Source organism: Pseudorca crassidens, chromosome 9 (genome assembly GCF_039906515.1).
Source record: "Pseudorca crassidens isolate mPseCra1 chromosome 9, mPseCra1.hap1, whole genome shotgun sequence".
NCBI classification, from domain to species: domain Eukaryota; kingdom Metazoa; phylum Chordata; class Mammalia; order Artiodactyla; family Delphinidae; genus Pseudorca; species Pseudorca crassidens.
Window position 1 is genome coordinate 50,232,646 of NC_090304.1, and position 26,655 is coordinate 50,259,300.

The 26,655-nt window shown below is 45.4% G+C and overlaps 1 protein-coding gene across 6 annotated transcripts in view; it reads right to left on the reverse strand.

The window, feature by feature from the left end:
* CLPB (ClpB family mitochondrial disaggregase) overlaps window positions 1-26,655 on the reverse strand; it is a 169,289-nt gene that overhangs the window by 57,166 nt on the left and 85,468 nt on the right. For all 6 annotated transcript variants that reach the window (XM_067750221.1, XM_067750218.1, XM_067750222.1 and 3 more), the window contains one exon: window positions 5,852-5,949. In XM_067750221.1, the coding sequence (XP_067606322.1) occupies window positions 5,852-5,949 (98 nt within the window). The remainder of the gene's footprint in view (window positions 1-5,851; window positions 5,950-26,655) is intronic.

The following is a 26,655-nucleotide window of genomic DNA, read 5'->3' on the forward strand; positions in this document are numbered from 1 at the left end:
AAGGAGACCAAAGAGACATGAAAACTGAATCCAGCTTCAGATCCAGAATTTTCTTTTCTTGTAAAGAGAATTATTGGGACAACTGGTGAAATCTGAATAACATCTATAGACTAGTTAATATCAATATTAATGCTCTGATTTTAAGGATTGTACTGAGATTATATAAGAAAATTGCCCTTTATTTTTTAGGAAATTCATACAAGTATTTAGGGGTAAAGGGGTATCGAGTATATAACTTAACCCTCAAATGGTTCAGAAAAAATTATACATATCTCTCTCTATATATTATTTATATATACATAAGTAATAAAGCAAGTGCAATAAAATGTTAACAACTGGTATTATGGGTGAAGGTTTATGGGAATTTGCTGTACTATCTTTGAAATTATGTAAAAGTGAAAGTGAAACAAATCAGGACAATGCTTACCCTTAGGGATGGGTAGTGACTGGAGGGGAGTATGATGCAAATGAGTACTTGTAATAGTCTATTTCTTGATCAGGTATATTCAGCTTGTAAAAATACAGTGAGCTGTATACTTATGCGTACTTTATACAAATATGTTTCAACAAACAGTTTTTGAGAAGTTAAAAGAAGGGACTTCCCTGGTGGCGCAGTTGTTAAGAATCCGCCTGCCAATGCGGGCGACACGGGTTCGAGCCCTGGTCCGGGAAGATCCCATATGCAGCAGAGCAACTAAGCCCTGTGTGCCACAATGTGCGCCTGCGCTCTAGAGCCCACGAGCCACAACTACTGAGCCCACGTGCCACAACTACTGAAGCCCGTGCACCTAGAGCCTGTGCTCTGCAACAAGAGAAGCCACTGTAATGAGAAGCCCGCGCACCGCAATGAAGAGTAGCCCCTGCTCACCGCAACTAGAGAAAGCCTGCGCGCAGCAACGAAGACCCAACGCAGGCACACACACAAAAAAAAGAAGCAAAAAGAAAAAGAAAGAAAGCAAAAGCCTGTCCCTGTAAAGCATGGAGTGCTGTTCTTGGCCCATGGAGAACCTGTAACGAAGGTCAGATGGTGCTGTCTGGGCCATCTGGGCCAAGCACAGAGCCAGGCATGCGGCACAGTGGCTCTCGAAATGAGATGCGAAGCAGGGAGCAGGTTGGGCAAGGCAGGGAAGGGATAGCTCTTCACCCTAAGCCAGGAGGAACATAAATCTCTTACCCTCCTGTATACCTCACCTGTTCTCTCCTGATAGCTTCCTTCAGATCTGATGGGAGCACCCAGGCTTGCAGCCCAGAATGAGGGGCTCAGGGGAGCACTGCATCCCCAGCTACCCCTGAAGCAAATGAAAAAATACAGAGATAGGAAATGTGCTTGTGATTCTGTCACTGGGATATGCAAATAAAATATATATGATAGGCCTATCTGCCTAATATTCCTGCCAATTCATTCTCTGGATGTGATTAAAATGAGCAATAAATTCCTCGTGAGTCTCGATGGAGTGAGGATCTGGGAGCGGAGATGCGGGCTGGCACAAGCACGTCCCCCTCAGCTGAACATTCATCATGGAATAGCTCCCTATATTTTTGTTTTATCTGCCATCGTGTGCACAGAGATAGATTTCTACCTCTCCTTCATCTCTTAGTTAAGATGTGGAAATGGTCTAAGCTTTAAGTATTAAACTCTCCAGCTACTGAAATCCTTCAAAGTGAGATCACAGTTATCTTCTCTATGAAGCCTGCCCTGCTTATTCTGTCTGGAGGTGATCCATGCTTTCCTGGGGCCCCCACAAACTCTGTATGGACCCCTCCTAAGGCACAAGTCAGTCTGTGCGTATCAGAGCTAAGAGCGCCTGCCTCTCCCCATCTCCCTCTCCCAACAGCCAGCTCAGGAGACAGGAGCTGGGATTCATCCACCTCTGGATCTTCTCAGGGGGCCCAAGGGGGCTTCTGCACACAGAGAATGCTGAGAGAACTGAGCAAACCGGCCATGAGGAGAAACTTATTTAAGCCACCTAAGGTGACAGAGATTCTTAGATAAGTGAGTGACACATTTTAAAAGGCAGAAGAAAATTAAAAATTAGGCTTATGGATAATTCTAAAATGAGAAAATCATCAAGAAATAATAAGTGAAAAAAGCAGATCCCAAATATGGAACTAGGATCATAACTCATAACACCTTCAGGACCAAGTAGGAAATACAAATGTCTGACAGGCAAGCACATAATACAATAGGAAATAGGTGCCTGTGGGTGGAGAGTCCACGCTCCAACCTCTAAGGCATTATACTCATATTTAAAAAGAAAAAAAGTTGGCAAAATAAAACATGGCTGCCAGTTTGAGACCCCTGGGGTTTATACAGTAGGCTACTAACCAGGTTAAAAAAAAAAAAGACCACTTATATAAATATATATAGATATGGTTCAGAAAAGGCAAATGTAGTATCATAAGAAGAAATCTCTGATTCCTATCCCAATAGTTGCTAATAATAGCTTGATTTTCTAAAGTCACATGCTTTATTTCAGCTTCAGATTTCTCATTTGTAAAATGTGGGGAATAAGAGCTACTTCATGGCTTTGTTACAGGATTAGAAAAAATATATATTAGAACACCTGGCAGAGTGCCTAGATGCACTTGATAAATGGTACCTACAATTATTATAAATAATTAAAAACATTAATAGCAGTTATGTACAGGTAGTCAAGCTATCAGGCTAAAACGTTTTTAACTGAGATTCAGTTCAGTTGACATCTCTTCCAGGAAGCCTTCCTTGATCTCCCAGGCAGTATTAGAAGCCACCTTGGCTTTCCATAGTCCCTGTCCCTGGCCTTCCCTGGGACTGATGAGTTGGTGGTATCATGCTTTACTTGCCTGTCTCCTCACCAGATTGGGACTTCCTTGAGGGTTTCACCCAGCTGTCTTCTTCCCATCTAGCTGAGAGCCTGGCACACAGATGTCATTCATAAATATGTACTGACTTATTTAATTCTCTTCATTTTACTCTCCAAATTTTCCATAATGGGAAAGATGACTTTTATAATTACAAATTTTCTATAAAGAGCCCATAACTGACTATAGAGGTAGGTGAAGGTGGAAGAGGCTGAGCTGGGTGGCAGGGGGATGCCGGATGGAAAGCAGGGGAGGAAGATAAGATCAGAGTGGTGGTAACCTATGTCTAGACAAAGAGCCAGGAGATGAGGTCTCAGGTTGGAGCCTCAGCACCCTCCAGGCCTGAATCATTATGTTACTGACATGGGGCCTGAACTCAGAAAGGAGCAGCTGCTGCTTACTTACTGGCAGAGGGAGACAGAATCCAGTCTAAAGCAGTGTTCTTCCCCTGAAACTCTTCCGCAAAACTCTTCCGCACAATTTTGAAAAGGCAGTTTTTTGCAGCTTGGAGGAAAAAAGCAGAGCGGAAAGAATGGGTGACCATGGAGATGCTGAGCAACTAAGAGAAAGACAACGCTGCTGACATCCAGGGAGAGGTGAGGGTGGTTCACGTGGGTAGAATTTGAGGGGACTGCAGAGCAATCAAGTGGAAGTGCTCAGCAGACAGGTGAACACTTCGGAAGGAGGAAATCCAGACTGGGTAAAGGGATCAAGTGCAGAGAGGTGACGACAGAGAAAGTCTTCCAGCTGAGAGGTGACAGAACCCCTGGGCTGGCTCTGAGTGGTCTTCTAGCCTCTAAAGGCAGTCCCTGCCTGGGGTCACAGCTCTGTGAGGGAGATCCTCCTGCAGCAGCCACCCGTTAGGCCTGGCTCTGTCCTAGTCCTAATACTGAATTAATTTCCTCTCCTCCCATCCCCACCCCAGTCGTCCCTGTGTCTACGTGCATCTCTCCTTTCCGGGCCAGACGCCCCATTGCCTTCGGCCTTTTCTCATGGCACAGTTCTGCTTGCCTCCTTACTGCCCCCCTCTGCACAGATTCTAAGAGCTCAGTCTACTCAGAAGGTAGCATCTGCAATTGCCCTCTGTGGTCCAGAAGGATCTGACTGGCACAGAGGACGCAACTGCCACGTATTCACTCGGGACACCAGCTTTGTACTGATGTGGCTGACATCAGGCCATTTCTTGGGCAGCCAAATTTTGTTAAGGGTCCCTCTGCAGCCCTAACCCTTCCACCCTCTCTGGCACTAAGTGGCCTGTTCTCCTGCTTTACATGACTAGACCAGGGCCTGCCCTATGTCACACCACCTGACAAATATGGGTACTTTTGGCCAAGTGCAGCGCTTGCTCTCAGGGGACAGTGGTTTGGCCTGAAAAGGGAGATAATGATGGGGAGGCAGTCCCTGAGGTGACTTGAAACAGTGCTCAGGGATTTCCTTATGGCATGGGGGAAGCTGACCCAACTACAGGACAGGAACATGGGATTAGTTCCAGTGAGTTGTGAGTGGAAGTAAAGGGTCCTACTTCCAGGCTGAGCAGTTAGCTGCAGATGCAAGGCCCTTCAGAGCACTCTCTCCTCTCTGTAAGCAAGCAGCAGTATTTCAGAGGGTGGCTGCTCTGCCAGTCAGGTCCCTGAGGACCTAGGATGAGCACAACCCGCCTCTGCTGACGTTCATGTGTAGCATGAGGTAAAAATGAATCTTTGCTGTTTTAAGCCTCCGAAATTTTGGGTTGTTACAATACCATGACCTAGTTTATCCTGACTGCTACACAGACAATGGTATTTTGAATGGAACCTTAGAAACCACTTAGTCACAATGTTTTCATAAAGGTAAACTGATCTTCAAAAGGGGAAGCGCTCACCCGAGGTCACCCAGTCAGTGAGTGGGGGAGCTGGGATCACAACCCCTGTCTTGTCTGTCTTAGTCCGGTGACCTAAGTGCTCTTACTCAAGACACAGAGAATATGTGCCACTAGGTGGGACCTGTCACTCTTAATCATCTCAAAGCACTTCGGCCAGTTTGCCAATGAGAGACTCCATGATGCTGGAAAGAGCTCAAGACTGAGAGTCAGAAACCAAGCCTTCCAGTTCCAGTCCTGCCAGTGAACCTACTATATGACCCCCTGTCCAAGTCTTAGTTACAGTTTTGACAGTAACTCACTCTGGGACCAAATGCAAGTCACACCACATCCCTGGGGTCCAGTCTCCCCAGGAGGAAAAGAAGTCATTTGATTTAGGTTTCAGAGATTTAAAATGTGTGCCCACAGCACAGCCTTCAGGGAGGTTACCTGGGGGGTAGGGACAGTCCGGTGGGCGGGGCACTGGGCCACCTCTCCTTCAACAAGAACAGCTCTCTTTTCCTCTGACTTATTTGTTTAGACTTCGATAAGATTTCCCATCACCGGACTTGATGACTTCTCAGGTCCCTGCCAGCTCTGAGATTTGTGATTCTAGTTCTTGGATTCTGCCAAGCACTTTTTGAGATATAATTGGGTGGCTGAGAGGAGCAGAAGGCAGCCTGTTTTCAGAAGGTTCAAAAGTCTGGTTGAGAAGATCAAATGAAGATGGAGATTGTTTTGGCTCAGATTCCATACAAGGCTCTCTGGAGTGTGTGTGGAGGGAAGAGGTCAGGGAATAGCTCTAGAAGGAGTGATGATGGGAAAGGATTACTTGATGAGGCTAAAGAATACATGAGGCCTGAGGAAATAGTACTTAGGCTGAGATTTATGTCTTGCTGTCCTTCCTCCTATGAAAAGGAGCTGGAAGGTCCATTACCTCAAAAACTGAATTTGAAAGTCCTCAGAAGACAGAAGTGGCCCAGGCCTCTTCCTGGTCAGGAAGAGGGGCGGCTTCCTATTCTTGATGAGAGTGGGGGTTGGATTTCAATTTAAATAGACAATAATCCCCTAAGGAGAAGTGGCCCTTGGTGTGGAGCCTGACATAATTTAATGAGTGAAAGACCAAATGCAGCATGGAGTACCCACAGGCCTTCTCCTTTCTTTGAGACTTACCTTGGCCTCAGAAGTCCTTAAGAGCTTCATCACCTCCCCTTCTCGAGCATAATCCAAGGGTGTGTGTCCCATTTCATTCCTCTGCAGGGGGTTAGCTCCTGGCAGGAGGAGAAGGAGAAATAGAGCCTCTATAAGTGATCAGTGGGCTCTCGGCCTTCCCTCAGAGGTGGCTTGTGCCTTGATTTCAGTGTAAGGAAGGCCCACAGAAATATGGAGCAACAGAAACCTAAGAGATTGAAATACATGTTAAGCTACTCTGAGAGAGGAGTTCTCAGTCCTCTCTGACACAGTGGTCAGGGTACTGAGGCTCCTACATGGGCATGCACACGTGCAGAAACACACCACCCATGCAGAGAGGTGCCACCCACACAGATATGCTATACACACACACAGGTGTGCTGTGCATACAAAAATACACACAGCCAAACATGCTAAAAAATACACCAAACACGCACATAGATTAATACACCCCAACACCAATGCGTTATTCATTAAAATGCCCGCATTATCAAATTCGTTTGTACACAGATGAATATTCATTCATCAAAATCATATAAAAATCTAAAGCACAGAATATACGAAATAACCGTGAAAAGGCCCCCTTCTTTCTGCTCTCTGCCTCTCCCTCTCCTTTAATGCTCTCTTCCTTCTGGACACTTCCTGCCTACCAGAGTCAGCTGAGTCCTCTGGTCATCATCAGCAACCTGGCTGTGCCAGCCCTCACCGGTGCTACTTGTTGGTGAGTTTGTGCACTCAGGCAGGCATTTCCTCCAATCATTAGTTCCTATGATTTGAAGACAAAGAACTTTAAGTACAACAAAAAGAAGAGGCTTGCTGGGGGCCATGCATCTACCTTCTCTCACTTTTAAGTGCCGGCAGCTGATGAGCCCTGAATAAAGTGTCCACTTGGTGCAAAGCCTTGTGGACAGGCAGTCGTGGAGGAAAGGCTACTCTAACCCCCATGCTATCAGAATCTCCTTCCCAAAGCCTAGGTCTGAGCACCTCACTCTACTCTTCAAAAACTGTCCATTCCATTCAATTTGCCAAATCTTGAATGAGTGGGGCCTGGGAACATGGAAGACTCAGATCTGGCCCTGCTCTAAAAGCACTTCTCTCAAGAACTATGTGTTAAATGGAACATTAAGGTAGTGGTCAACTAGTATTCCTTGATCTTCTTTTTTGCTAGGGAAGTGTTGTCTAGAAGTAAAGAAGGGTTAAGACACAGTCCCTGCCACAGGATATAATAAGTTGGCTGGGGACACTAAATACACAGGTAAGGCCGTGTCACCACGAGGCCTGGCTCGGGGGGATGTCCAGCCACTGTTTGTTGATGGACAGTAAAAATCAGTGTTTCTCAATCCCAGGCTGAGGAAACATTTATATCATGATATAAAATCATTCCTATTGAAACTCTCTGCTTCTTTTTTTTTTTTTTTTTGCGGTATGCGGGCCTCTCACTGTTGTGGCCTCTCCCGTTGCGGAGCACAGGCTCCGGATGCGCAGGCTCAGCGGCCAAGGCTCACGGGCCCAGCCGCTCTGTGGCATGTGGGATCTTCCCGGACCAGGGCACGAACCCGTGTCCCCTGCATCGGCAGGCGGACTCTCAACCACTGCGCCACCAGGGAAGCCCAACTCTCTGCTTCTTAAAGGACTATATACTTACCGACAATGGCAAACATTCATTAAGCATTTACAAGTGGCTGTCTGCCTGGGCTGTAGAGAAGAGGTGTGGGAGGATGAGGGGAAAGGAACAGAGAGCAGAAAGTATGATCCAGGCCAAGGAAACTTACTGTCAATAAGAAAAATTAATACTTTTATATACGATCCTATTTTCTAATAGAAATCTGGTATAAAATATTAATATAAATAATCTTTACTAAAATATAATTCACATACCATTTAAAGTATACAATTCAAAAAAATATACAATTCAGTGGTTTTAAATGCACTTACAACATCATACGTCATCAGCACTATCTAATTCCAGATCACTTTCATCATCCTGAAAGGAAGCCCCGTCACCATTACCAGAGACACTCCTCATTCCCCTCAACCCCAGCAACCATTAGCCTACTTTCTGTTCCTGTATTTGCCTACACTTGACATTTCATAAAAATGGCATCATACAACATGTGGTCTTTTCAGTCTGGTTTTTTAAATTTAGCATGTTTTCAAGGTTCATCCATGTTGCAGCACACGTTATTCATGCTACAACATGAATGTAGGAATATAGCATGTACTTCTTTCTTTTATGGTTGAATAATATTCCATTCTATGGACGTACCCCATTTTGTTTACCTATTCACCAGCTGATGAACATTTGAGTTGTTCCCCCTTTTGGCTATTATGAATATGCTGCTACGAACATCTGTGTTCAAGTCTTTGCATGGACGTATGTTTTCATGTCTCGGGTATATATCTAGAAGTGGTGATGATAATAAGAATAATAGCCACGGGTATTTACTTACTATGTGCTAGGCACGGCGCTCTGTACTTTATATACGTTATATCATTAAATCCTTACAACCATCGTGAGGGGCAGGAATTAAATTACCATGCTACAGACATGGAAACTGGGCTCAGAGGAGTGAGACAACTAGCCAAGGTCACAAAGTCATTTGTTTGGAGCAGGAGTCGAACTCTGGTCGACTACAATTCTCCACACTCCCACCAGGACAGCCATGACACACCACTGGTGAAAAATCATTCTGTGGTTTTTTACTGTTTACAGGATAAAATACAACCTTCCTAATAAGGAGGGTGCCTGGGTTCTTCCTAACTAGCAGGCAAGTCCTCAGATGCTCAGTTGGAGCCTCATTTTTTCTTTCAATTCTGTTGGTGCTTACTGGGCACTGTGTATCAGGGCCCTGTATATAGGAAGATGGGGGACTGCCAAAGCCAATGAAGAGTTTTCTTTTTTACATTTCTTGACCACTCTGTAGAAACTGATACCTTGGCCACTCTCTCCTTTGAGTTCTAAAAACCACTTTTCAGGTTTTCCTCACACCCTGTGACTGTTCCTTCTCTCTTCTGCAGGCTCCTCTTCCTGTCTTTAAGATGAGGTCGGGCTTCCCTGGTGGCGCGGTGGATAAGAATCTGCCTGCCAATGCAGGGGACACGGGTTCGATCCCTGGTCTGGGAAGATCCCACATGCTGTGGAGCAACTAAGCCCGTGCGCCACAACTACTGAGCCTGCACTCTAGAGTTCGCAATCCACAACTACTGAAGCCCGCACGCCTAGAGCCCATGCTCCGCAACAAGGGGAGACACCGCAATGAGAAGCCTGTGCACGGCAACAGAGTAGCCCCCGCTCGCTGCAACTAGAGAAAGCCCGCGCTCAGCAACGAAGACCCAACACAGCCAAAAATTAAAAAAAAAAAAAAAAAAAAAAAAAGATTAGGTGCCATCTAGAGTTTGAGTCTAGGCACAATTCCAGCTCTCCAGAAGCTAACGGGGACCAGAGGTGACCATGCAACTACAACTCAGGCCAAGTGTGATCAGTGTGCTGAAGGAGGGACAGCAGGACTGTGGAGGCTCAGGAAGGAACACAGCGCTAAGGGGCTTGTTCGCCTGGCCCAGTTTTCCCAGCCCAGCCCTGTTCTCTCTGGTGCTCAGCATTGAGAACTCGACGGGCAGTGGCAGACATCATCTTCCCCTTTCCCAAAGCTCCTGGACCACAGTTAGGGAGGGCCGAAAGAGAGCTACAGTCATGCAGTGGAAAGGCCTCTCCTTTCTCAGGTAGCCTCAGGGGGAGCTCTGTCACTAAATATGGGCTAGAGTGGAAGGGGGATGAGGGAGAGACCTCTGGAAGGGAAAGAAGAGAAGAACAAAGAGAAAAGATAAATGGTTAAGAGAGGAAAAAAAAATTGGGAGAGAGAAGGGGAGGGGGAGAGGAAGAGAGGTGAGAGAAGAAGATAGTGGAAGACCAGAGGGTGAGATTAGAAGCTTCAAACAAGTGCTGTCAGTGATCTATATTTGCTTACAGAATGAAAAATGTGTGCCATAAACATTGGCCACTGAGTAGTTTCTAGTAGGAGTCATGTCACTTCTCATAAAGGATGGGATGGGGATAGGTAGGGCATCTCTGCACCGGGGCCAGCCAGCACAGGGATGCCTTTTAAAGCAGGGCTGGGCCTGTCACCAGCCCAGGAGGCTCTCAGCTAGGCCCCACCCCAGCTACCCCGAGCGGGAAAGCCAGCCAGGCTCCCCAAGGTTCTGGAGCCTCAGGGCAGCACGGCTGCTCCCACTTTAGGAAGGCTGAGGCAGGGGCATCATGGATAATGTCCATCTAATATTAGTCCCCCAGCCCCTGCACCCTTGCTCTGGTGCTCTGGCTTGACTAATTGCTGTAATAATTGATGGAACCTGACTTCTACAACTGATCGATTTCACCTCCACGACCAACGGCCACAAACCATTACACTCCAATAAATAACCACGTTGGGCCTCACCCGCCTGCCCTCTCCAGGGGCATCAGGATGGCCCATGCCCTGGCCTGACCTCCCCTTGCCTCCCACCCAGGGCCCCTCCGGGCCAAGCAGCTGGTCTAGAGGGTCAGGCTTCTGGAAGTAAGTCAGAGGGCTGGGCGGAGGTGGGGAGCGCTAATCGCAGGCCATCCGTCACCTCCCACTGGCTGTCTGGGGCTCAGGCCAACACCTGGAGCACCCCAGGCAGTATAGTGCAGGACCCCTCCCCTCCTCTCCCTGCTTCAGATTAGTGTGTCCCAGCTTATAATATTTGATAAACAGCAGATTGGCTCCCTGGCAGCACTGCTGCGGCTGCGCCTGCCCCCTACAGCTGTGGAAGGTCACTCATTGGGGAAATATGTTTCTGTCAGTGGTATTGAAAAAAGTTTAGTGGAGTGACAGGCCTCAATTTTTCAAATTTTATTAACTCCATCCTCTTAACCATTTGTCTTGAATTCCTTCAGATTCTGGGGGATCTGTCAATAAGGCTCGGGCCAGGAAAGTAGGATGGGGGTGGATGGTCCTGGACCGGTCCTGGCTGGTGCCAGTGACAGGCTTGGGTCTCAACACCCAGGGCAGGATAAGGCAGTGGAAATGGTATTCATGGGAGAGGAGGCCTGGCCCACGGGGGCTCAGGGAGCCTGCTGCTCTTCCCTGGTACAGAACCTGCTTTAGGTTTGACATAATCATAGGCTTTCTGAGTGGAAAAAGACCTTAATGATGAGCTCTTCCAATTCCTTAAGAAGAGACTCCCCTCTACTACATTCGAAACAGGTGGGTCATTCTGGCTTCCCTGAACATGCCCAGAACCCAGTCCCAAGCTCATGGCCTACCAAGGGGGTTCCTGCCACTAAACTGAGGGAAGATTCTTTTCACATGAGCCCCAATCTCTCTCTCCAACCCCACTCTCACCTTGGACTTCCTGTAAACACCTGTTCATCTTTTAAGACTCAGTTCAGGCTTCTTCTCCAGGAAATCTTCCTTGTTTCCCTACCACCCCAGGCTCGGTACCATCTTTTGTGCTCCCACAGGCCCATCTGCTTCTATCTTACTACACTGATCCCTGTGTTAAAACAGTCTGTCTCCATCCAAGACTGAGAACCCTCAGAAGTCAGGGACCATGGCTGATCCACTGCTATATCCTGACTACCCAGCACAGGGCCCGGCACAGAACAGGTGTTCAATGAGATTTACCAAATGAACGGACTTCTTTCCATGTGCTATCTTCTGAGGGCACACACAACATGGCTGTTCTTCCTGATCCAGAAAAGCCCTTCTCACAGCAAGTGTGTGACCATGTTCTTTGCTCCTGTGGGCCAAAGCCCCCAGTCTCTTTGCTGGTTCTAGACACCTCTTTGTCTGGGTGACAGATCAGGTCAGGTCAGGCTCTGACACCCTCAGTGCTCTGTGGGTGGGAAGTGGGGAGGAAGTGGTTGGAGAGAGAGGCCCACTTGCCCTTCCTGGGGAGAGTGCTAAAATCAGAGTGGGAGATGGGATTCAGATCTTCTCCGTGCTGACAGCAAGCCTAAGGTGGGGAGGGGAGGAGGCATGTTACTCCCTCCTCCCTTGACACCACTCTGTTCTGGCCCTCTGCTATCTCTGTGACTATCTAAGAAGATGATGCGTATGAGACAGCTTAAAAAAACCCCAGTAACTGTCCTATACAAATGTGTGAGGCTATGTTATCAATAATATTGACATGCTCACCCACTCCCTCCCACCCCCCACAGTTCTATCAGCCGTTGGGGCCTTCTAGTGACCCAGATCTACCACCACTGCAGTTTCCATGATTCACCCCTTCCCCTAACTGCAGCTGGCTCCCTGCCCCCTAAAAGGGTACACAGCCTGGGAGCCAGTAGGGTTGGGGATCACCACTCCCTGGCTGTATGACTGGGGTCCTGCTTCATTTCTCTGGTGGTAATGACTGCTGCCCTGCCTACCTCTAGGGGTTCTGTTTGAACTAAATAAGATAAAAAGCTTGAAAACTATTGGTGGGGAGAAAGATTGTACTGGCTGTACAATGCTCTTTGTAATAACTTCTGCATTCACTCTTCCTTTCCATTTTTACTGCTGGCTCCTTTAGCACCTTCATCCTGATTTTCACTATTTTAACAGTCTGTTTACTATTTCCAATTAGAAGGTTTTGTTGAATATAAGGGAAATCTTTCCCATGATCAGAGACATCAATATGGAGCCATCCATTCTTTTTGGTTGCGAGCTCCCCATCAAGGAAGCCCTCCAAGAGAGACAGGACGACCACATGAGAGATGCCGTGCACCTGTCCCATCTCCACACTCACCTTCACTCACCTCCACACTGTTGTCTGGGACACTCCTCATGCCTTGGAACCCCACTCCTTGTCTCCCTGACTATCCAGACCCTACCCCCTTTTCAAGGGCCCTTCTCTGGGAAGCCTCCTCGCCCTTCCAGTTCTCAATGCTCATCATCTATGGGCTCCTATTATCCTCCCACTCCTCCCTTTTCTGGGAGTCCATCTCTGTTTAATCTTCAGAGTTAGTCTGTGTGTAGCTCCTCAGGTCAGAGATGGACTGATTCTTCTGTGTGTTCCCAGAGGCTGAAGGTGAGAGAGAGGAGCCCTGTCCAGAATGCTGCAGGCAGCACAGCAGCACTGGGAACAGAGCTGAGGTTCCTGAGCTTTTCCCCTAAACCAACCACTGAGCATTCTCAACAGAATGCATACACCCGCGTACATGTGCACCTGCAGATCAGCCTCCCTGGTAACCGAGAACATTTACTGAGTTCTTATTATGTGCCATACCCTGTGCCAACTACTTCCTTCTATTTAATTCTTAATAAGAATTTGATGAAGAAAGCAGGAGAGGTATAATTTTTTTCCATTTCACAGATAACTGAGTCCAGTGGAAGAGCAAGGTGAAAGGAGACTGGCTAACATTTGTTGGGTGTTACGGCCTTTATATACAGTTTTCATCATACAAAGACTGAGAAAACAGAAGCGGGGAGAACTGAAATAATCTGCCCACAGTCATGGGACTTATTATACTATTTTTCTCTTTTGTATATGTTTGAAATTTTCCATAATAAAAAAAATTTTTTTTTAAAGAAGACAGGTCTGGTTTTCCACCACACAGTGCTACCTTCCAAAGGCCTGATGACTCAAAAAGAGCTAAAAATCATCTTTCCTCTTCCCTTCCAATGTGCTCAGATGATCCAAAACCAAGATGGGGGTGGGGCGGGTCTCCAGAGGCAGGTTTGGGACAGGCAGGTTTGGGACAGACAGCTTTGTAGAAGGGTACGAAATGGAACTCCTTTTCCTCCCATTCAGGGCTCCCCTGTCTGGGGTGACAGGGGAGCCCCCAAACAGGTCATTTAGAAGTCCTAGCTGGCCCCCAGAATGTCATTTGGAAGTCCTAATTCTCTGACACACACAGTCTGGTTGGGAACCCTTGCCTTCAGGGAGGTGGATTTCTAAAATTCATGGAACAGAGAGCTACTGCCTCATGGCTCCATCATTAAAATTCACTGAGTACTGACTTTGGGCCAGGAGCTGGGCACGCAGTGGATTCAAACTTGTTCTTGCCCTGGGGGAGAACCCAGACTGGTAGGAGACAGACAGGTACAGAAACAATGACAATATAGTGTGGTGTCAGGATGAGAAGAGGATGATGAATCCCTCCCCCGACTCAGAGGGAGCCATACACAGTGTAGCTGGGGAGATGGAAAAAAGAGTACCAGCTTTAGAGCAGAAGGTGCTATAATAAGAACTAAGGGAAAAAAAGACTGGAGAAAGCCTGGAGAGGGGAAAGTCAGAGCTCAAGGTCATGGAGAATGAGTGGGAGAGTGTAAGCTAGAACCCAGGCCTTCCAGTCCAGGGCTCTTTCTGCTTGCCTCGAGCCCTACCCCATGAGCTTTCAGTTCCAGCACTGACCAGAGGGATTAGACTACACTGGGTTTTCACCATTCTCTTCAGTGTGTCAAACGCCTCTTTGCCTACCACTCAGACCCAACATTCTGCAAAGATCAGCTCCATCTCCCCTGCCTTGAAGCCTTCTCAGACCACTGCAGCCTACATGGACAACTTCCTCCTTTGAAGCCCTAGAGTACTTATCTGATCACACACTTTTCACCCATATGTGTCTTGTCTCCAGAAGCAGATGCATTACTAAAGGGATGCTTTGTGAAGGCCTAGAAAAGGAAATGGTGATGATCCCTAGGCATCAGGATGGGTTCACAGAAACCCAGTCATGCCAGACTAACCTCATTTCCTTTCTTCACCAGGATTACATGTGTTTGCTTAAGCAGGTACAGTTAGGGCATATGTAGACTTCTTCAGACATGTGCTGGGGTGTCTCAGGACAACACTGAGGACACAATGCAGAAATGTGTGCTCCATGTCACTACAGTGTGGAGGGTTAGTCAGTGACTGGTGGACTAACCAGACCCAAGCGGCAGGGTGGAGTGACTGACAGATCAGAGGTGAAGAAAAAGCAAGTTTCCAGTGGCAGCAAAAAGGCTTGGTCCTGGTTCAGCATGTTGACCCCTGACATGGGGATGGCCTGTTCATCATATCTATGGATGTCAGATTAGGGTGGGAAGAGTACCAAATACATGTGTGGAAGATGGACATTAAGAGCTAAAACACATGAGATGAAAATTAATGGAGATAAATGGGAAGCCATGGGTTTTGGATGACAGACAAAGTGGAGACTGTTCTGGGAAGAGTGATCAAGATAAGAAAGGGTTTAGAAGCCAAGTGAGAAACACGGTTTAAGGAATTGGAGGTTTAGGCTGGAGGAAAGATAGCTCAGGAGAACATGCCTGAATTTTCAGGTATTTGAAGGGCCATCATGTGGAACAGGAATTAGATTTATTCTACATGAACCCAACAGTAAAATTAAGACCCTTGGAAGCAGATTTTGGCTCAATATTAGAAAATTCTAACCATCAGAAAATCCAAAGATAGAATGTGAGCAGCCTCAGGAACAAATGAGTTCCCCAGCACTGGAAGTGTTCAAGCTCTGAATGGGTAACAATGTGGTAGGTCTGCTACCTACACATCAGTTGACAGAGGTTTTTTTTTTCGAGATTGTTAATTTGTGTTTATTCATTCATTCAGAGATATCTTTGGAGAGCCTTCTATGCATCTGGCACCATGCCGGTGCCAGGGACAGAAAGGTGAATAAGAAGACACTGTCCTTGCTCTCAGGGAGCTCTTGATCCTGCTGAAAGCAGATGGACAAGTTTATTTCAATAGTATCTTATGCCTTGATTACAGGCCTCAGGACAGGGAAGGCTGACTTCAGCTCAGGTTAATTCAAAGAGTTCCTATGGAAATTCAAACACACGTTTGGTTACTAAAGGTCATAGTTTAATCAAGGCCAAATCATTTGTGTAAACCAACTACTGGCTGTGGGAACAGGAGTGTACACTGAAGCACAATTTGTGAATTTTTGTGCATGGTATTTTGCTCTTACAGTCCAAATTGGTCTTTGGCTGGGACTTGTTTATGTATCTACAGATTGTCTTACAAGTGGCTGTGGTGTCAGGGCAAAGTGATTTAGCCAGCGGGGCTACCCAACTTTCCATTTCTTACCCACCCTATGGGGACTGCTTCAGCACAGACATAAACATGCTCCTGCTGTTACCTTATTGCACTCATCACATGGGGAGGCTAGAAGGCTTGATTCAGGGATATGATTGGATTTTAAATCCCAGTCTCCCAGGATTTTAATTACTGGTCTGGGGCAGCAGGGCTAGGCACTGGCTGCCTTTGGATGGAGGAGGTCGATACGCCACTCCACAACATATTGAGCCACAATGCCTGAAGACTCTATTTCTCTATTTAATCATCTTTTGCAAAATTTACAGTGGAACAGGAGGGATCAATACTGAATTTATCACATTCTCTTGTAAATATGAGCCAGGAAAGAGTTCCAGGCAGTTTGTTACTGAATGGGAGGGAACACGTCTGTGTATAGCTGGGCATTAGGAAATGAGACAAAATCCATACTTTTTGGCATAAGCTACAGATGCTCAGCCAGTCTCTAAAAGCCTGAAGACAAGTTCAATGGGGAGAACACTGATCCATTCATTCATGTGATCAACCAACCAACATTCCAGAGCACCTATTTTATGCTGAACCCTGTATACTCTCCAGGAACATAACTGGAGCTCTGCTCTTGAGATCATAATCACAGATACCACAGTGGCTCTGCCACTTACTAGTGGTGGAGCTTGGGCAAGTTACTTAACAGCCTAATGCCTTTGAGTATGCATATGGAAAATGTAGGTAATAAGAGTATTAAACTTGCAAAGATATTTTAAGTACTGAAAGAGAGAAAAGCCTTAGTCTAGAGCTTGGTACAAAGTAAGAACTCAATAAATGACAGCTATTGTTATTTTTACTACAATTACCATTATTAAGCATTCCTTCCTATAATATTTCTCACTAATGGTGTATGTGTAGAGATGGAGGTGTCGAGGAGGGAGCCAGCCACCCCAACTCTTTAGCAGATGGAAGGGAGATTGAGTGGCCTTCCACAGGTTAGAGACCTACTCAGGGCTACTGGCAGCAGAATCAGAGGAACAGAAGGAAGAGGATATATGAGGAGACACATGCTAAGCTCTGTTTTTTCAAACTTCAGTTGTAATCTTTAAAGCAATAAAATTCCCTGGCGGTCCAGCGGTAGGGGCTCCATGCTTCCAATGCAGGGGGCAGGGGTTCAATTCCTGGTTGGGGAACTAAGACCCCACATGCCACGCGGCTCGGCCAAAAATAAGCTTCCTAAAATTGCTGTGGGGTAACAGAGTGAGAAGTGATTCACTTCAGGTAGGCGAACCAGGAAAAGTGACAAGAAGAGACATAAATGAGTTGGCTCTTGAAGGCTAAGTAGGGGTTTGATAGGTGGTGAAGTGGGGAAAGGGCATCCCAGGCACAGAAAAGTGAATGAGCAAAGGTTTGGAGGCAGGAAAGACTCCATGCTAGGGAATGAGTAGTTGAATGGGCCTATGGCAGAGACAGTTCCTGTGTCCCCAGGCCCACCTGGCTGCAGGCATGCCCCTGGTAAGCCTATCAAGCTCTGGTCCCAATCCTGAAGCAAACAACTGTCCCCTGCCCCTCTTGGAGATAGGGTGGTAGAAGATTCCTGGTGGACTGCAGAAAGACTTGCAGGCTGGGTTAGGCATATGAGCTTAACTCACAAGCATTAGAAATTACTGAAGGTTTCAAAACAGGGGAGTGGTAGGGTTTTGCAGGGTAAAGGTTTGGAAAGGAGCCTAGAGGTAGGGAGACCAACAAAAAGTCTCTTACAATAGTCCAGGTGAGAGTGATGAAGTCTGAACTAGGATAGTGGGGACAGAGGAGAGAGGATAAACTTGAGAGAAAACTCTAAGAAAGATGGGCTTGGTGGAAAGTGAGGGTGAAGTCATCAGACACTTATAAACACTTTCTTGTTTGGGTGACCAGTAATGATGATGCCATTCACCAACTAGGGAATACAGAAGAAAGTATGAGGGCTGGGTTTGGATACATTGAGCATGAGATGTCTACAGAATATGAAGCATCAGCAGAGCTACTAGAGACATGAAAATGCCTGATGTGTTCTAAGGAAGGCAAATATGCAGGTTGGTCTGGTTAGAAAAGAGGTGATACAAAAGCATGGAAATGAACATTCAAACATATCGAATATTTCACATACAGAGTTAGGTGAGGAAAAGGGCAAAAGCAAAAACTCCTGCCAAAAATTTATGTTCAAGGCAAACCTAAGGTAGGGGTTTTCTAGATGAGGGATAATGCTCTGAATAGCATGTGACATATACGTTGGAAGTATGGGGATCCTTAGTTCATTTTCATTTGGGGCAAGTTTCCTGTACGTTGTGGGCTTTCAGTAGGCCAGCCCCCGTGCTCCCTACAATCCAGCACAGACTATGCTCAGAAGTGGCAGCAGGCTCTGTGACCAGAAAGCAGCTGGGAGCAATTGTCAGTAAGGAGGGAGAGACTCTGGATAAAGCAGAGTTCAAAGTGAACTATAATAAGAGCCTGGGTCTCCGGGCTTCAGCGCCCCTCCTCCCCTTCCTGCAAATGACAGCTGAGACCAAGGCAGCCAAGCCTGGGGTCTGGGCTGAATTTAGCAGTCATAATTATACTGCTGACGTCTGGGGCAGAGCCACAGTCTCTGCAGAAGGCAGCAGCTTTTGTTCGTGCGCTAAAAGCACACCATCTTCAAACATGCTAATCGCATGTCTGCGTCCATCTAACAACACTGAAGGAGGCTGAGGAAAGGGCACACAATGCCCACACATCTGGCTAATTCAGTTACGAGGCCAATCAATCTTGATGGGTTGTCTATAAAATACCAACCACCCCAAAGGACTGAGCTGACCAGATGTTTAAGCTTCTGTTGACCAATCCCAGCCTAATGTCCATAGCAGGGAAGAGGGGGTTATCAAGAGATGGCTTAGGCTTCCACTCACATGTCTATTCCCAAAGCTAAGTAAAGCCTTCTGCTTGAATGAGAAGTACCAGCACGTCAGAGTGGTGGCTGAGCCAGGCTAACTGGAATGAAGTACACTCAAATATACAGACTTTCACTCTGACCTTAAAGGAAGACAGGAGGCCCTATTTACAGTTGTCTTTGAGAAGAGCGACAGAAACAGAAACCGATGAAATAGTTTTGCTAACTGCACTTCCCAGAATGGAGAGAATCAGGAATACAGAGGCAAGTATCTTTAACTATGATATTAAATGCCACAGGCTGCAGTTCTGGGCACAGGAACTGTTCACCACTGATGTCTATTTTTCAACCCCCCATCAAGGTTGAAAGGAATTACTCATCTCCCTCATAAAACTGTTGCCAAAAAAATCTGAAATAAACAAACAAACAAAAAACCAGGAGCCACTGCCAAACGGACCCTTCCAGTTAATACTCCTTCCTTCATACCCAACCACAGTCACCAGGCAATAGTCACTGAAAGTATAAGTGGAAGGGTAGTGGGGAGATTAGGAAAAGGAGAAGACGGGGAATAGACTTGAAATCTATACCAAGAGGACCATTTTCAACCCAGAGCTTCTTGCTGGTGCTAATGATTCCACTGTTTCTCAAAAGTGCTTTTCCCTAATTAATTCTAAGGACTTTACCAAGTCTGTCTCAGAGTTGAAGCTTCATGACAAACCAGATGGATGGACTTGGGTAAAGGAAACCTCCAACTTTTTAGAAAGTGGTGAGAGAGAAGCACATTAAAAATGAGGGTTTATTGTGATAGCCCATGCCCAGAACAGTACCTGGCACTCAGTGGGAATTTAATAAATATTTGCTGACTGAATAATTATGCCCTAGTTATGATGCAACTGAGCTATGTTCCTTCAATGTGTTTGTCAGGAGAGGCCTCCTGTAGTCCCTGGTAATAATGCTGAACAAAATCACTCACAGAGATCCGGGGCATCTTCTCTCAGCCTGAACGAGAAGGGATGAAGTGGTATTGGGAGGTAAGGGTATGGACCTCATTACCACCCACACCCAGAAACCTCTTCTTCCTCTGCCCATGGCTGTAGTAACCAATGATGCTGACCAATCCTGCCCCCTTTGGATTCTTTTCTACCTTGATTTATATGATACACAATACCTAAATCTTTGTCTCCTTTGCAGGTTCCTGTCCATTCTTCTATCCCAAGTCATGGGTGACACCCAAGGCTGAGTCCTCAGCCCCTGTCCCTTTCTCTCTGTATCCATTCTCCTTTAAAAAGAAATAGTTCCAATTTGCACAAACTATTCCAGTGGTTCTCAGTCCTGGCTGTACATTTAGGACTATATGAGAAGTATTAAAACCATATCAATCCAAAATGGGAGAAAATATCTGCAATATATATCACAGATAAATAGCTAATATTCTTAACATACAAAGAACTTTTAAAAATCAAGAGGAAAACAAAGACCAAAAGTCCTAGAGAAAAATGGGCAAAAGACATGAATAGGCAATTGACAAATGGAGAAAAAATGGCTCTTAAACATTTGAAATGATGCTCACTTCAGTCATAATAAGAGAATCAAACTGAAACTATACCAAAATACTGTATCTCACCTATTAGACTGGCAAAAATTCAAAAGCTTGGCAATATACGATGTTGACAAGGCTGTGAGAAAACAGTCACTTTCATACATTACTAGTGGGAATGCAAAATGGCACAACTTCTATGGAGGAGAAATTTGCAATATTAACCAAGGGCATACATTTATCCTTTGACCCAGCAATACCACTTCTAGAACTTTACTGTAGAGACGCACCTCCCACAATCCCCAAATGTATGTGCAAGAGGTTATTCACATAGCATTATTTGTAATTGTAAAATAATGGAAATCAAGCATAGGATATATAGCACATACACACAATGGGTTACTATGCAGCTGTAAAAAATAAGGAAGATTTCTGTGAAATGATACCGAGTGAATTTTAGGAAATATGGTTAAGTAAAAAAAAGCAAACTTCAGAAGAGCATATATAGTATGCTTTTATGTAGGAAAAAGGAGAAATAAGAAAACACACATATATTTGCTTATACGAAGAAATACAGGAAGAATAAACCAGAAAACAATCAAAACTGGTTATCTACAAGGGTTCAGGGCTTACTAAGGAGAGCAGAAAAAAGTTGAAAGGGACACAGGAGGGAGTTTTACTTCTTTGAGTATACCTTTTTGTACAGTTTTTAGAAAAACGTTAATGTTCTACATGTTCAAACAACAAAATTAAAACAAGGAGAGGTAGAGGAGAAAAATCCTAAAACTGAAAGAATATTGAAAAAATTAACCCAACTGTATATCAAACGAACAACATAAACACCCTGAAGGGTAAAACACCCACCTAAGTAACTGAGGAACCAGTATTTGACTATATACCCTTAGCCTTGGATGGAGTAGCTGTGAGAACTGTAAACAAATTCTGACCTGAACTCTTTTAGTAGTTTGTTTCCTATAGTGGTTTAGCTGAAGTAGGTCTAAAGATTGTTTTAGATGTATTATAGGATTAAGCAAATGAGTACATGTACCAGTGCTGTTTGCAGCCAGAATTCTCACTACAGAAGAAGGGGCATAGAAATATGAAATGTGTGAAGACAAGGAAGAATGCTGTAACAATGGACTGGAATGGGAGGCATCAGTGTTCTCAGGACCTCTAAAACAGGTATGTGCATATGCATATATGTGTGTATATGTCTATGCATGTGTGTAATAAGCACACCTATTACTCATGTTTCAGTCTCTAATACAACTGCCCACTAAAAAGTTGTAGGGCTTTCAGAGAAATGGCTGATTCCAGGGCAATGGCAAGGTGGATCCAAGGTAAGACTGAAACATCTTGCTATGCCAGAAAATATGGAAATTAAAAAAAAAAAAGATGGGGGTATAGCACCCTGGCCAAATCTGAGACAATTTTAGCACCAGTGTAACAACTAAGGTCAGTAATTAATTCTAGAACATTAAAGCAAGAGTATCCACAAGCACATTTTGACAATAAAGAGATAAATGGGAGAAAAGGGGTTCTTGTTGACCATAGAATGCCAGGTGCTGACTGGTCAACTGTGGAGTGAGCACTGGAGTTGGGAAAGATGTAAAATATTCATTTTGCAACCATCATATAAAGATTTATTCAGGAAAGAACCATCAGTGGATGCTAAGTCTAGGGGGGAAATTTTGATGAAAAGGATAGTTGCATGGCCTTCAAAATGTCTCCCCATAGACTTTATTAATTTCAAGGGAAAAACTAATAATGATACAGTGGAGAAACTGGACAATACTTGGGTTAGAGATGGGGTGGGAGTAAGACTTTTCACTGAAAACCCTTTTGAATTTTGTACTGTGTACAAGTTAACTATTAAAACCATTAACTATTCAAAAACAGGAAGAAAAATAAAACATTTATAAAATATCTCTGATAGTGTGGTAGGTAAAATAATGGCCCCCAATTATGTCCACGTTCTAATCCCTGGAACCTGTGAATATATAAAGTTAACTTGGCAACGGGGAATTAAGGTTTCTTATCAGTGACTTTGAGATGGAAAGAGTATCCTGGATTATCCAGGTGGGCCCAATGTAATCACAAGGGTCCTTTACAAGTAAAAGAGGGAAGCAGAAGAGTCACTGTCAGCGTGATGAAATGTGAGAAAGACTCGAGGGACTGTGGCTGGCTTGAGGATGGAAGGGGACTGAGACAAGGAATGTGGGCTGCCTCAAGAAGCTGGAAAAGGCAAGAAAACAGATTCTGAGTCTTCAAAAAGGAACGCAACTCTGCTGACACCTTGATTTTCGTCCAGTGAGATTCATTTCAGACTTATCTCCAGGACTGTAAGATAATAAATTTGGTTTGTTTTAAGCTGCTAAATTTGTGATAATCTGTTTACAGCAGCATTAAGGAGGATACATAGGAAAAGCTACAGTGGTTGCCTCTGAGGAGGAAGACCAGGCATGTGGAAGGCAGACTTCCTTCTCACTATACATCCTCTGGTACTTCTTGAAATTTTTATTTTCTACCTTTTTTTGAAGTAAAAATCACTACAGTTGCTAAACCAGCCAACAATAGACAATCACTTCAGGGGCTATCTACTGACTTCAAAGTTGAGTACAAGTCCTCTGGCTCACCCGCAAGGCCCTCCACACTCAGGCCTCCCTACCCACCATCCGATAGGTGGCCAGTTTCTTCCAGGTCTTGAACATGCAAGGCTCATCTCTGCACCTCCCACACCTGACAAGCTTCCCTCCTCCCCCCGCTGGTTTGAATTCTGCCTGTCCTTCAGGATCTGCCTCTAGGCGCCCTCCTCCATGAAGCTTTCTACAATGCCAACACTCATCATTCCCCTCCTCACCTCATTCATTATACTGTTTTTTCTGACCTTTGCTTACATTTAATTTAGTCCTGTTACCTACTGTCATGGTGTTTTCAGTGTGCTTTGTGTCTGGGCCTTTTCACCAAACCAGCACTCTACAGGGTGTAGTCTGAAGGAAGGGCCTGTATCTTTTCTTTCTATTCCTGTAATGCCTAGTGCCCATTTATACATGAACTTAGCAAACATTCAGTGAGCATCTACATGTGCTAAGGATAGTGCGAGGTGCTGGGGATGTAAGCCCTGCAGATCTAGACCCTACCTTGTGTAATGAAGGTGAGATCTATTAATCAGATAACTGAATAGCTACATGCTGTGGTAAGTGAGATAAAGAAATTATACAGGCTGCTTTAAGAGCAGAGGAACCTAGAAGAGGGATGCCAGTGGTCAGCTGCAGGAAAATAATTAATAGTTGCTGAATAAATATAAATACTTAGATTTGCAGTTAGATAAATCAAAGAGCAATTATTCATCAGAATCACAAAATTTGAAAACGGAAGGGAGCTTTGAGATCGCCAACTAATAATCACCAACTTAGACCAACTAATTTTATAGATGGGAATAATGAGGCCCAGTGAGGGGAAAGGGACTTATTCAAGGGCCCACCACAAGGTCAAGTTAGTGCAGGTCACCGGACGCCCAGTCAGCACTTCCCACTGCACAGGGTTCATTACTTCAAAGGGAGTTTCTGAAGGATTCCTGAAGTGGCAGGCTCCTTTCTTCTGCTACACTTAAAAGAATTCATTTCCAAAATGATGTTCAGGAAGGAGTCTGTAGGATCAACCTACAGAGAACACCTCTGCTGTGTTCTCCCTGGTACACTTCTAGGCCTCTGTGTAGAGGAAGAGAGCATGTGAATACTAGAAGCAAACTCTTTTTGGGAAGGGGACCTCAGTTCTGACCCATCTGACCCTGGCATGGGCCTCTGTTGCTATTTTGCAGGCTCTGACCTTCAGACTGATGTTCCCTTTCTTAAAACACAGTGCTGCCCTTTCTCTGTGCATTCTGCCCAAGAGCACATTCACTGGAGGAGCACGAGTGGGCTGGCAAAGGGCAGTTGGCCCTGCCTTGGGAAATCGGAATCCTACTCAGATGTTTCCAGGCCCAGTGCAGGTGGAGGAAAGCACAGAACGCAGAACAGACCTGGCCCAACTGACGCTGACCTCTCCCTCACCCAAGGGAGTCTTGGCCTCCAGCTGCCACTGTTGGCGGTGATGAGCTCATGCCGGATACCAGCCAGGCTCATCTGAGATCTGAGGACTGCTTGGAGCCGATTAAAGCCTTGATGAAATGCGGGTGCCTGGATGGCAGGTGGCTCTGGAGAGCTTGGGGCTCTGGTGCCCAGGCGCTCTCATCTCTAACTCAACTATGCAGTGATTCCTCTATGTCCATAGGATCTGGGATACAGAAACACCTTTCCCTGGGGACAGCAAGGACAGTTCATCATTCTGCACTGAATAGGCCAAAGGCAGAGGACAGGACTCAGGGTCACTGAGGGCCCCTTTTAGCCCTGACCTATCATATGAACTGCAGTAATACCACAGAATTCCTCCATTTCCCAAAATGCTCCTGACTGGACTGCTGGGTCCTTCTGGATGACTAATGGCCATCACTCTCCAAAGGCTTTTCTCAAGTCAAGTGACAGGCTAACATCTACACTTCAGGTCTCCATGTATATGCTATTTGCTCAGGGAAGACCTCCCTCACCTTCTTCAGACTAGATTAGGTCTCCATTACACTCTCCTAGTACCCTTTACTTTTCATTAATACTACTTCTCTCCGTGGTAATTACCTAATAATTTTGTGATTATTTGCCTAATGTCTATACTCTGCCAGACTTAAAGCTTCATAAGAATGGGGAGTGCAGGAATTCCCTGGCAGTCCAGTGGTTAGGATTCCACACTTTCACTGCCAAGGGCGCAGGTTCAATCCCTGGTCAGGGAACTAAGATCTCGCAAGCTGCGTGAAGCGGCCAAAAAAAAAAAAAAAAAAAAAAGGGGAGTGCTATACTTGTTAAGGTAATAACTGGAAATCAATAAAAAAGACCAGTATGGGCAAGAGAAAGTTTTACAGGTTAAGTTTTTTTTTTTTGTATTTATTATTTATTTATTTTTTTGCAGTACACGGGCCTCTCACTGTTGTGGCCTCTCCCATTGCGGAGCACAGGCTCCGGATGCGCAGGCTCAGCGGCCATGGCTCACGGGCCTAGCCGCTCCGTGGCATGTGGGATCTTCCCGGACCGGGGCACGAACCTGTGTCCCCTGCATCGGCAGGCGGACTCTCAACCACTGCGCCACCAGGGAAGCCCTACAGGTAAGTTTTTAATAGTATTCTTCAAAAGGAAACTTTTATATACAACAGAGGGGCCCCTCCTATACACCACATTAGCTATGGGACCAACTGGCTTTACAGCCTGCAACCAGTTACCCATCTAAGCCAATCTTTTCTGGTTTTGAGTGGCATGGAGGATTTTCTTTCTTTTTGTTTAAAATAGCGTTATATACGATAAAGCTCACCTATTTAAAGTATACAATTTAATGGTTTTTTTTTAAAGTATATTTACAGAGTTGTGCAACCATCACCATAATCTGATTTTAGAATACCTTCATCACCCCCAAAAGAAACCCTGCACCCATTAGAAGTCACTCCCCAACGCTCCCACAGAAAACTGCTGGCATGGAGGGTTTTTAGCTCTGTGTCCAAACAACCAGAAGAAAACTTATCATCCAATCATCTGACATGATTTCTTCACCATACAGATGAAAAAAGTGATGCCACAGAGGGGCTGTGATCTGCCAGAGGCCCTACAAGGGTGAGATGGTGGCAGAGCTGGGGCAGATCATGGTCCCCAGTGCCTGCATCCTAATGGCATTGCTTTGATATCTCTGCCATGCAGTGTGTCTGTCTATCCCAAACTGTTTACCCCACTGGACTTTAAGCTACTTGAGGGCAGAGGCTATGTTCTGCTCATTTGTCTTCCCCTCTTGCCCAGGAGTACCATTAGAGCAATGATGCTTAAAGTGTAGTCCACATACTTGTGCTGGTCTGTGAACTTGGTTATTAGTCATTGGTGAGACAAGCACAGTAAGTGAGAGTTAAGTGTCTGGAAACTTTTATAGCAACTTAAGAGTAATTTTGTCTGTTGAACCTAATGACAAATTTGGGCCTGTATTTTATATGCCCTTTCAAAATATATTTTTTCTAATAATTTGTTTTAATCATATTTTACAAAAAAGAAAACCTGCAGAAGACAGGTTTTTCAGATAGTTTGAGAAGCACTGCCTTAAAGCAACCCCTTCCCCACTCTCTTCTGCTTCTCCTTTTCCCTGTTTCCTTGAATCTCTTGCACTGGCTCCTCTTCTCATGCTCACATCTGAAATGTAGGTTCTCTCAGTTGTGTCCTTGGGCCTCTTTAGCTCTACAACTTTCCATGGACAACTCAGACTAAGCCAGCTTCTACCACCCCCAAGAGACTGACAACTCTCGAATCT